This window comes from Pieris rapae, chromosome 5 (genome assembly GCF_905147795.1).
Source record: "Pieris rapae chromosome 5, ilPieRapa1.1, whole genome shotgun sequence".
Lineage (NCBI taxonomy): Eukaryota > Metazoa > Arthropoda > Insecta > Lepidoptera > Pieridae > Pieris > Pieris rapae.
Window position 1 is genome coordinate 9,522,856 of NC_059513.1, and position 12,007 is coordinate 9,534,862.

Below are 12,007 nucleotides of genomic sequence, written 5' to 3' on the forward strand. Positions count from 1 at the left end.
CATGAAACGTTACAATCTAGCCTAACTGAAGACTAATAAATAATTTAAGTCTTACCTAGTTTAATTATAAGAGTTTTTAATCAGAAAGTGTCCAATAACACTATCAAAGTGAAGTCTCTATCAAAGTGAAGACACTGTGTTCTTGTGTTCTATTTTTTTCACGCAATATGCACCCACTTTGTCTTTTTCAATTTAAAATGTTGATGTATATATTTCTATACCGTGTTTAAAAATAGGGTGAATAGGCCGTTGACGCAAATATAATACTATTTAGCGTATCGAGAATATAAGTGCGTGCTCCTATTTCACAATGCCTACTTCTGATAGAGGACAACTGTTTATATTTTATTTTTTATTAATAATTAACGAATTATTACTTAAAGATGTCATTTCGAAACTAGTGTAATGGTTGCAGCAAACATTTTGTATAACACTAAACTCGGCCATTAAAAAGAGTGGCGGAGAGTTTATTGACAGTTTTTCTCTTTCGTTTTACGCCCTTAATTTGAGAACTGGCAGGAAATGGAAAATTAGAAACATTTGATATATATTTATTAATTATTTGTGGTATCTAAATAATTTTTTTTTTAAATTTTGTAGTTACTCAAAAAATTAAATTTCATTAAATATAGAGTAGTACTGTAGATTATATTAAATACTTCAACCGTAACAGACCTTATACGTACTAAAGTATTTGGTATTTGCGTGTTATACTAACGATAAAGTTTGGTGCGTGCACCTATTTAATCATGCCTACTACTAATAAAAACAGTAAGCATGGTAAACATTGCTTTATATTTTATTATTATAATTAATTACTTCAAGTTGGCATATGCTACAGCTTCATTGCATCGGTAGTCACGGAAAGGTTTAATTATAAAAAAATATAAGATTACAGATCTATGTGGCATCGCAAGATTTTACTTAGCAGGATTAGAATTCAGGCAAATTTATTCCTCGAAAATAAATACATGAAAGAGAATCATGATTCCATATCACAATTTCAGGTTGACCCAAACGAAGCGAAAAGGGATCCCTCCGATCATGGACCACAGTTGGACTCTGTGGACTTCTGGCACAAGCTCATTGGACTTATAATATCTGTGATAGAAGAGGATAGGAATAGTTACGCGCCTGTCTTAAATCAATTTCCGCAAGAGCTTAACATTGGTCAGGTAAATATTTAGAAATGATACAAGGAAAATTTTAGATTAAGTCGGATTAAAAACTCTTTCAAATGTAGGAAATATTTGAATTACATCTTATAAGTATCGTGGTTAGTTTATCAAATCTTGCACAGTCCGTTTCACAAGGCATTTTCTTTTGCTAACTAGCAACTGTGGAATCAACTACCGGCGGAGGTCTTGCCCGAGAGATACGTACTCCAACTATTCAAAATTCGTACTCCTCCCTTAAAGGCCGTTAAGGCACCCACTAAAATTGGGTGTCTGGCTCCGATGCGGCATCCCGCAGGCTCGTTTGCCCCCCAATTATATAAAAAAAAATCTTGATAAACTCTGTATCATTTTTGTCAGTGTGTATTTTAATGCGTATTGTTTTCATGTTTTAAATTCCAGCTATCAGCAGCTACAATGTGGTCTTTATTCGCTGTGGATATGAAGTATGCTCTAGAAGAACATGAACAGCATCGGCTGTGCAAGTCTTCTGCCTACATGAACTTACATTTTAAAGTAATTACTGTATTTTATAGTACTAGTAGAAATTCTGCAGCATTTGATTTGGAGTTGTGCATTAACGACATTGATAAGCGATTATATTACAACAATTTCAATTAAATTGTTTTCTTACTCTCTGTCATGTTAAGAAGATGTTTGAATATATTATAGAAAAAGTACGAATCTTCTATTTGTAATTTGTTCAAAAGTGTTCAATGAAATGGTCTTTTATTAATATATAAAAACGTGTACTATCGTTAGTAGTAAGTGAAATCAAAATATTTCTATGATTATAACGGCAAAGTTTTTATCAAATTCGTGTTGCTAAAAAATATAAATTTGTTTAACAGGTGAAATGGCTGTACACAGAGTATGTTAAAGATGTCCCACCTTATTGTGGAGCTGTGCCAGAATACCCCGCTTGGTTCGAGCCGTTTGTCATGCAATGGTTGAACGAGAATGATGATGTCTCTCTTGAGTATTTGACTGGAGCATTCAATAGGGATAAGAGAGATGGGGTTAGTATAAGTTTAGCATTATATAAAGTATGGAGATGGCAGAATTCAACTTACATCAACCTTAGTTATGACGTTGATTAAATAAAAATTGTTTTAATTGTGATAAAATTACACGTATAGTAGGTTACATGTGTGCCATTTTGTGCGTTGGCGTCCTAAGCTCTGATTGACAAATGTAGATATATTTTGGAATACATCGAGCCGGAACGCTCCTAAAATAGAGATAAATAAAAATAAGGGATATTTATAAGCCCCGTGTGTTGATAAGATATTGCATTAGATCTAGGTTCTATGCCCATGATAAGTTATAAATATATATTAGATACAGCATTTATGTAATTTATTATTATTTTTTATTATTTAACGTTACAAAAATCAACTAGTATATTCGACAATTACACAGAATCCCTTTTATCAAAGTTATTAACATAATGAAAATAGTAACGCACCACATCTGTCTCATTATTAATCAATCTATTAAATTTTCCTTGATGCATTTTCGGCCGCCATAACTGACTATATATTTGATTCGTCACTTTCAATTTATTGAGTTAAAAAAATCTTAGTATAATTAAATATAATAAGGAGTTAATTTCGGTTTCAGTTCCAAAAATCAAGCGAGCACGCACTCTTCAGTAATTCAGTTGTTGACGTCTTTACTCAACTTACGCAATGCTTTGACGTGGTTTCCAAGCTTGAGTGTCCAGACCCTGAAATATGGAAGAGGTATATGAAGAGATTTGCGAAGACCATCGTAAAAGTGCTCGTCGCGTATGCTGATATCGTGAAGAAAGAATTCCCAGAACATTTGAAAGAAGAGAGAGTGGTATGTCACTGTCTTTTTAAAAAGTAACAAAATTTATCAATTAATAGAATCGGTAACTTTAATTCGATCTAGTTATGACGAAAATTCAACATTATCGTAATGGAGAAATATTTATTATAATTGATGTAATTTATTTGAGACGGAAAGGTTAAGTAAAGAGATTAATTATTTTCGTGCAACTCTGCAAACCTACAGAATTCCTTTAAAATCCTTGGTTCAACAATATCCCATTGAACAAACATTTTCCGAAAATTTCCAGGCGTGTATCCTAATGAATAACATACAACAACTTCGTGTTCAACTGGAGAAAATGTTCGAAGCGATGGGTGGGAACAAGCTGGAACGAGATGCAGCAGACATCCTCAACGATTTGCAGCAAAGCTTGAATAGTACACTGGATGAACTAGCTTCTATGTTTGCTATAAGGTGTATAATTATTTGAATAAAATGTTAAGATATAAACATATTTTCTGTGAAACAAATCTGTAATAAATTTTTACCGTAAAACTTTACGAAGAATTTTATGCGTGTTTAAAAACGTGAATAGTTACGCTGTCTATGATGTAAATTTTATATTACCTTTTAATATTCACAGCCTTGAGATGCGAATAACGGCGAGTGTGAAGGAATTGGGTGAATTACTTCAGAAGGTCGGTGGAGGTGCAGCACCTGGTCAACCGCAGCCGCCAGCTCATCACGAGGCTGATGAAGTGCTTAGACCTCTTATGGATATATTGGTAATCTATGTGATTTAATCTAGTAAATTTATCACACTGTTTAATTCCCCTAAAGTGACACGGATAAAATCTAAAAATGCAGATTTCAATATAAGTTTTAATTAAAATATACACCATAGTGTTTTTATTAAAGTACATATTATATAGATTGGTATGAATAGCTTTCCTAATATATATGTATACATATCGCTGAAGTAAAATATACATTTGTTTATTTACGTAAATTATTTAACATTTAAGATATTACTAAATCGTATTTTGCTGGGAAACTGTATCTTGATTTACATGTTATTTATTAAACATTTCTGGTAAAATAATATTTTTTTTTCTATTTTGTTGTCATAGTATAATATTATAGTATATTTCTATATATATTAAAAACATATATTTTAGGATGGTTCACTGACGATGTATGCGGAATCTTGTGAGAAGACTGTACTGAAACGGTTGCTAAAGGAGCTATGGAAGATCGTCATGAAGATCCTAGAGAAGACGGTAGTTCTTCCACCCATGACGGATAAAACGGTATAAATGTTGACTTATTATAAACATCTACATCTATTGATACATTGACTCCTAATTTTACCCCAAAGTATTTAATATAATGTAGATATTTTACTAAAGCTGCCTACACGAGTTAACCTAAATAACCATTATTTTATACATTTAGTAGAGAAATTATTATTGCAATATCATTATCTAAATGTGTAATAACAAGTGAATTGCTACAAGTTAGTTACTACCAGTCGCTTTCTACTTAAAGTAATTTTATATATCTCTCTAAAATGAATAAGTATAGTTTAGTTTATGTGTACAGTAAAAAGTAATACTAAACGTACAGATAAATCATCATCAAAGTAAAATATACATTGATATCTAGAATGAATCAACAAATACATCGTGCACGCGTTCACTAAATGATTAATCACAAATAAATCAGTTCCCAAACAACATTATATCAATCCAACAGATGATGCTGAAGAATTTGACGAACAACGCAAAGAACTTGGCAGCCAACGCAAAGATCGAAGATATGACGCAGTTGTTCAAGAGTACAGTTGGCAAACAGGATGTTAAACATGCCTTGTCCGGCGTCATGGATATATCAAAAGAGGTAACAATAGCTGATCATAAACACATATTACCAAGTTACATACATATATATTTTCACGTGATCGTGTATAGTCTAAACCTTCCTCAATACATGGGCTATATAAAGAGAATGTGTCAGTTTGAACAAGTTTAACTCCAAGCTTAGCCAATAAAGAACATACCTATGCATTTATAACACAAGAACATACATATATAAACCAGTATTTTTTCATTATAGTATTTATTCCACGTTCTCTTTTAAGAATCACGGGGTTATTTAATATGCAATACATACCGCATGAGTTGTATTTTCAAATGAATAATAAAATAACCCTTGTATAGCACTTGTCAGCTGAGAAGAGCTTAACACCAAAGCAATGTGCGGTTCTGGATGCGGCGTTGGATACAATAAAGCAATACTTCCACGCTGGAGGCAATGGTCTAAAGAAAACGTTCCTGGAGAAAAGTCCAGAATTACAATCGTTGAGATATGCTTTAAGTCTGTACACGCAAACTACAGATACACTTATCAGAACGTTCGTCACGAGTCAGCAAAATCAAGGTATATTTTAAGTGTTCAATAAACTTCGTCTAAACGTCTTAACAGTAAAGTATTGTGTAAATTTAAATCACAATCTTGTCTTGTGATCTATATAAAATCTAGAATGTATATGTTTGATAAATTTGTGACCAAAAAGAAACATGCGACGAGGCTTTTCTTAGGAGTGACTTCTTAACAAATATATCGCTCTCCCGCTAAGCGGAATGGCATGCACCTTTATCAAAACGGTCAGTCTTATAATGCTGTTATTAAGCGTAATGTTGGAGAAGAAGCGAATACCTAGTACATCAATGTATTATTATTACAGCTTAAATTATTTTCATAGTACATTGCAAATTTTTTGACATAGATGCCGCTGTGGCAGAAGAGGGTAGTGTGGGTGAAATTTCTCTTCAAGTGGATCTCTTCACGCATCCAGCTACTGGTGAACATAAGATCACTGTAAAGGGTTGGTTGATTTTTGTTTAAATTTACGTCCTCTGAAATAAAAAAATATATAAAGTATTATTGCGTAATCGCCATAAATGTATGCAGCCAGGATAATAAAAACGCAGGGGTCGATATGTGTTTCGTCTGCATAAGAAAATTAATGAAATTTTTATAAAAACTATCTTAAACTCCTACCATTTTCACATTAAATTTTACAACTGAATGTTCAATTTAAAAATAATGGACAATTGAATAGGGCTTTTGAAATCCAAAGAGTGTATTTTGAATATATGTCTCTGATTATATTAATACCGTTGTATTTTTCTCCAGTTGTGGCAGCGAATGACTTGAAGTGGGTGATAGCAAGTGGAATGTTCCGTCCGTTCATAGAGGTCAATCTGATTGGTCCTCATCTCGCCGATAAGAAGAGAAAATTCGCCACCAAGTCGAAAAGTAACAATTGGAGTCCAAAATTCAACGAAACTTTTCACTTGTAAGCTTACATAATTTTCTTAAGTTGTTTATACATAAGCACCAAGAGTAAAAATACATTTGTAGAATCTCTGAATAATATATTGCTTTCAACGAATTTCAATTAGCTCTTGGGATTTACAACTCGATATTTTTTTATACGTGTGTTAAACTTTACAATTAAGTTTAAGTGAATGTTACAGTGGAAGCTACAATAAAAACAAAACAATGGTTTTTAAGTGTATCAAAGTCATCGTATAGTGCATATAAAAAGGCACTTAAATATCAAATTCTCATCACACTTATTGCACATAAATAGAATCCGACAGACATATCAATATTAATTATTATATATTATTACTATTATTGTTAACTTTAAAAATATAGAATATTTAAAAGATAAATTTGTGATACTTTTGAGCAAGTTAACCTCTCGAAGAGAAATTCTAGTTAATGTCAAATTTTATTACCAGTATGGTGAGCGCAACAGAGCAATTGGAGCTTTTTGAACTACACGTATGTGTTCGGGATTACTGCTTTGCACGGGAGGATAGATTGGTCGGCGTGGCCGTCATGCGTCTAGCTGATATTGCTGAACAGGTGAGATTTACTTTTATCATATATATAATATACAATCAGATGTTATAATCAGAGATTATGCCGTCATTTGCTGATATTCCAATAGTATTCTTTTTTTTATGAATAATATAAATAATATTATTAAAGAATTTAGTAGAGGCGTATTATTCATAATCATAAAATAATAGTTGATAAAACAACCGATAGTATTAACTAAAGTATTTCCGAACTAGTCTGGCTCAGGGTCCTTAAAAAAAGAGCGTACCCATTCTTAAAGAGCCGGCAACGCACTCGCGAGCCCTCTCGCATTTAGATGTGTCTATGGTATCCTCCTTCTGGTGAGCCTCCTGCCCGTTTGCCCCCTACAAAAATATTATATGCATTTCATGACTATGTTCAAACTGATTGAGATATAAGTATACATTATTTTGTATTTATTCTGAAACTGATATTTTAATTAAAATTATTTTTGTCATAGAAAAACGAAAATGTTAACCGATTGGTAACACGAGTGCCGGATCGGCAAAACCAAATGACTGACTCTGTAAGTGGCTACGTCCAGGATGTTCCATCTGTGTTTTTATTTTTAGTTATTTCTGTGGAGATCCTCTCTAATGAATGTGCAACCTCTTGGTAGTAACTAGCAGATATCTATGTTGTCCTATTTAGTTGACTTACTTCGATGTGGCTGCGATGAAGATTGATGTAACCTCTACGGCTTCTGTAACTTCTTGGTAGAACTAGTAGAGCTATCTGTGTCTATATCTTCCTTCGATGTTCCTCTATTGTCTGTGTTTTACCTTTGACTAAATCCCCACATTTGTCCTTAGGGCTCATGCGCGTGTTGGCTGCCTCTCGGCACCCGAGTCAAAATGGATGAGACCGGATGGACGATACTTAGAATTCTCTCGCAGAGACACAGCGATGAAGTTGCTCGCGAATTCGTGAAACTCAAATCTGAAATGCGAGCTGAAGCACCAACAGGAACTCCAGGGCCCACGTGAACGTAAGATGAGATCTGCAGCGAATAGATCAGATCTTCCAAACATTGGCAACTGGATATACTGGTTGTGATAAGTTATCAATAGTCCTTAAAGCGAACGATTTTTACGTGGACAATGATCTCGAGACTACGAGCGTTCCGGCGGTTAATGGTCAGGCCTGGGGACGAATCTTTTAACGAGCCGCTGACTCTGACGGTGATCGATCAGTCAGGGTTAGAATATACCTCGTCAAAAGGTGGATAACCTGGGGCGTATTGCGTTCGATACAATCTCCTAGAGATTCGTTTTTGTAAATATTTACGGTGTTAAGTTATTGCGACTAGTAGGAATATTTTGCACAAACTCGTAAAATTAGCGAAAAAGACTGACCGTAGGCGGCCGGGCGCTTTGTCCATTGACCTTTAGGTATACGACGAAATTTTTCCTCGAATACTCTCGCTATAGAAAATTTCTAAAAGTATAAAGCAGATATTCTTGTAGATTTCATTGTTTCTTCCATAGCGACGTTTTACTATCGCAATATAAGATTTTTATAGGCATTAGACATTTTGTTGGATACCTAAATGCAATGGACTTATGCGATTAATGTACTAATCTGTTTATGGACCAAACTGTCGTTAATATGAATGCATACCTTATCCTTACGTAAATAATAAATTAACATTATTTATCTAATTAATCATCTAATTGTTATACGTGTACAGTTAATATGATATGGCCTTATGTGAATTTCTTTTGTTGATGCTTCTGGTGAGAAAATGAAATGTAAACAGGCTAAATGATTTTTCACTTGCAAATATATATTAGATATATATACACAATATCAACAAAACCAACATGTTTGATTATCAAAATTTTGGATTAAAGCACGGAACATCAAAGTAATTTTATAATACAAATTAAGCTAAATAATGCTAAAATTACGATAATACCTGTTCAAACCTCCAAAAGAATATTATTAAAGGTATTATTAACTAAAGTAATAGTTTTGAAGTCTAATCCTATTAAATAATCTATGGCAGTATTTAGTTTTAGTGTTTTTTTTTAATTTGTTTGATATCTGTTTGAGTTATCGCTTTGGTTTTTTGGTTTCTTTAGTCTATTGCAAGTCTAAAATCACTAAACCTGTTCAGAGTGCTTGTATTCGTGTGAATTTAAATTTAGAATTGTTCTTTTAGGTGAATGTTCAGAACTGTTTGAGACGTTAATTTAAATGTTTGTCATAGCCTTCTCATTTCATTGTATTGTGATCGAATTATATGTAAATAAAAAAAAAACGTTAATACGCGTTCACTTACTCGCTATTTATTTACGCTTGACCTTAATATCTTAATAATCCCACGTCCTTTTGTATAAATTATTGAAAATTGTGATATTGTTATATCTAAACTGTCGTGTTAAACCTGTTTCATAGTTCGTGAGTGTTGTTACATTTCGTTCTAATTTATTTGTCCGAATCGGGGATGTAAGCCTTAAGATTCTATTAGCTTAATAAAGCTTATACAAATTGAATCTTAAGTAATGAGAGCTTACTACCCTTGGACATGTTTATCCATATATTATAGTATATAATGTTTAAAAAATAATGTATATTAGACATTCAGTGCTCAAAATATTGTTTTGTTATATTGCGTTATCTGTCCAGTTGTTTGTAATCACAGTGTTTACGCATATTTTAAAAATATATTTTCAGTACCGCTAAAACGTGAATACCTCGAATTGTATACGAAAACTTTGTTACAAGTGTTGATCCGGTTTTATATGAAATTGAGGAAATAATATTTTAAGAATATCAATTTACACCGTATGTCGCATTATAAAAGTTATAAGTCATTGAATTGTCTGCAAAACAAATTAAATATTTGAAACAATACTTTATGACGTAACTACGTGTCAAATTTCAACTTCACTAATGCAATTTATGTCAATATATAATCTTATTAAAGAAACTGTATGAAAATGGCATTAGAATACCACCACACAAATTTCTGAACTAATTCATATATCCCATCTATGTATAAGCGGTATTGAAAATATATGAGAGCACCTCATTCCGGCACGAAAATTAGATTTTCAAATAATTATAGTATTTATCATGGATTACATATCTGTAGATAGAGGAAGTGGTTGTCTAGGCCAGATCTCTATAATATATTGAAAATATATTTACGCGATTTTAATTCAAGTCTATTTTTTGTATTTCTGATACTGATGATTTAATTATCGTATATACCTTTAATTACCTTGATATTGCCATTTTCGGAAGTGTACCTGTAATTGGAATGTTTTTTTTTTTTATTAAACTTCATCGTTCCATAGTATGTTAAATGAGAAATATAGATAATTAAATCACCCGTTTTCTTCAAATTCGACTGAATCTTTCTAATAAAATAGTTGATTTCCATATTTTCATATTTGTTTTACGGCACATTAGATATTTTAGATTATCCACAGATATCTCTTTTGTTGAACCTCTGATTCTTCCGTATACTTAATGTTATTTAGTAAAATTACTTTATAGATAAAATGTCCCAAGATCTTTTTCAACAGAAAAATAAATTTTAACTGAATAACATCTTATTTATTTATATTTCGTTCGTAAAATAAATATGTTTATGAAGTGCAGTCCGCGTGAGACATATTTATTTAATTCACATTGGTTTATTTAAATTTAGCCAATTTGTTTCTTGGGACATCTAGGAGTTTCTGTAGTGAAAGTATATTAATGGTTAGAGTTTATGAAATAGATTATTTTATTAGCATTATTAAGTTCCCATTCAACGTACAACTCACATGAAACTAGAAAACGCAACAGTCAATCAAATGTAGCAAGATTTAGCCGTCTCGCTTTTTGGTGTGAAAAGGATAGAGTCGACTATATTTTTCTATATTGGTTTTGTTGGAATTATCAACCAAATTATCAATATATTAAGAAACATTGCATTGGAATTGTAGTGCCTATATTATATCAGGATTCAAATTTCGTTAAAAAGCGCACAGTGTCATTCATTATCATTGCTGTAACGAATACCTTTACCAATTGACAATACTTGGTAATTATAATTTTTAAGATATGATGCCCTGCATCTTGTAAGTCGGTTACGCTCCAATTCTAGTATTAAATCACTAAACATTGCATATATCTTTGTAAAAACGCATATATGTAAATGTTACATGTTTAAACACATTATTGAATTTAGAATTTTTATGAAAAAAAAATAAATATCCGTATTTCAAATATAACATGTGGTTTTATTTTCCTTGCATTTATTGTTCATGTGTGATTTCTGGACTGTTTTGATTATCTGTAATCAGGTGTCAGAAATTATAATATTATACTATGGTTTATAGTTTAGATGTTTTTTGATTTCTAATACATAATATATATTTTTTGTTTTTATTTATTTTGCCTATTTAGTATACACTGTCCAAGCAGTTGCGTTGACAAAATATCTGCATCCATACTTTTAGCAAACAGGTACAGTATGAGTGGGTGAAAAAAGAAAACGTAAAGAGAAAAACCATTGGCTTACAGCTGGGGACCAAACCAACGACCTCGTCATGGGAGTCTGAAGCAACTAGTGTCGGTGCACCATGATTCAAGTCCATTTATCAAGGAAAAACAAATACCGTTTGTTTTCTTAATTCTATTACACAAATCACTTGTTATTACAAGTTACGGTAATGCGACTAGTACTTAAAATATCTTTCAATATACTTCACAGTTGTAATATTTACAATAGTCACAGGTTCACAGTTTTATAAAACATTTAGCGCACGATACGATACGAAAAAAAACCAAGTGTTGTTACCTACTGAACGTTAGTAGCTAACGATGTAAACTTATCGACGTCCATCACTTTGCGGGCCTCTTGATCCCTTGGCGTTGCGTACAGATCTGGGGTCTCTATACATCTTCTACCGCATAATGGCATCATTACCATGGAGAGTGTTCGAAGGCAGAATACAAAAACACTTGGAGGCGGCGCGAATAAACATCAGATGATCCTCCTGCCCCCTATTATATAAAATTATCAAATATATTTAGTTCGATTGAGTTTTTTTGTACCCACAATACACGACAATCCAGAGGGCATTATTCCTTTCAAAACA

General features: G+C 32.4%; 1 protein-coding gene across 12 annotated transcripts in view; it reads left to right on the plus strand.

Moving 5' to 3' along the window:
* The window catches only part of LOC111003573 (protein unc-13 homolog A), a 52,614-nt gene extending 41,477 nt beyond the window's left edge, over window positions 1-11,137 (plus strand). For 7 of the 12 annotated variants that reach the window (XM_045628422.1, XM_045628423.1, XM_045628425.1 and 4 more), the window contains 14 exons: window positions 1,008-1,175; window positions 1,578-1,691; window positions 2,027-2,194; window positions 2,799-3,020; window positions 3,280-3,446; window positions 3,616-3,757; window positions 4,151-4,282; window positions 4,728-4,871; window positions 5,192-5,411; window positions 5,761-5,859; window positions 6,171-6,333; window positions 6,785-6,911; window positions 7,369-7,434; window positions 7,721-11,137. In XM_045628422.1, coding sequence (XP_045484378.1) covers window positions 1,008-1,175; window positions 1,578-1,691; window positions 2,027-2,194; window positions 2,799-3,020; window positions 3,280-3,446; window positions 3,616-3,757; window positions 4,151-4,282; window positions 4,728-4,871; window positions 5,192-5,411; window positions 5,761-5,859; window positions 6,171-6,333; window positions 6,785-6,911; window positions 7,369-7,434; window positions 7,721-7,894 — 2,106 coding nt within the window. In that variant the 3' untranslated portion in view covers window positions 7,895-11,137. The remainder of the gene's footprint in view (window positions 1-1,007; window positions 1,176-1,577; window positions 1,692-2,026; window positions 2,195-2,798; window positions 3,021-3,279; window positions 3,447-3,615; window positions 3,758-4,150; window positions 4,283-4,727; window positions 4,872-5,191; window positions 5,412-5,760; window positions 5,860-6,170; window positions 6,334-6,784; window positions 6,912-7,368; window positions 7,435-7,720) is intronic. The other 5 variants (XM_045628429.1, XM_045628431.1, XM_045628430.1 and 2 more) reach the window with 1 other exon arrangement.
* The last annotated feature ends 870 nt before the right edge of the window (window positions 11,138-12,007 follow it).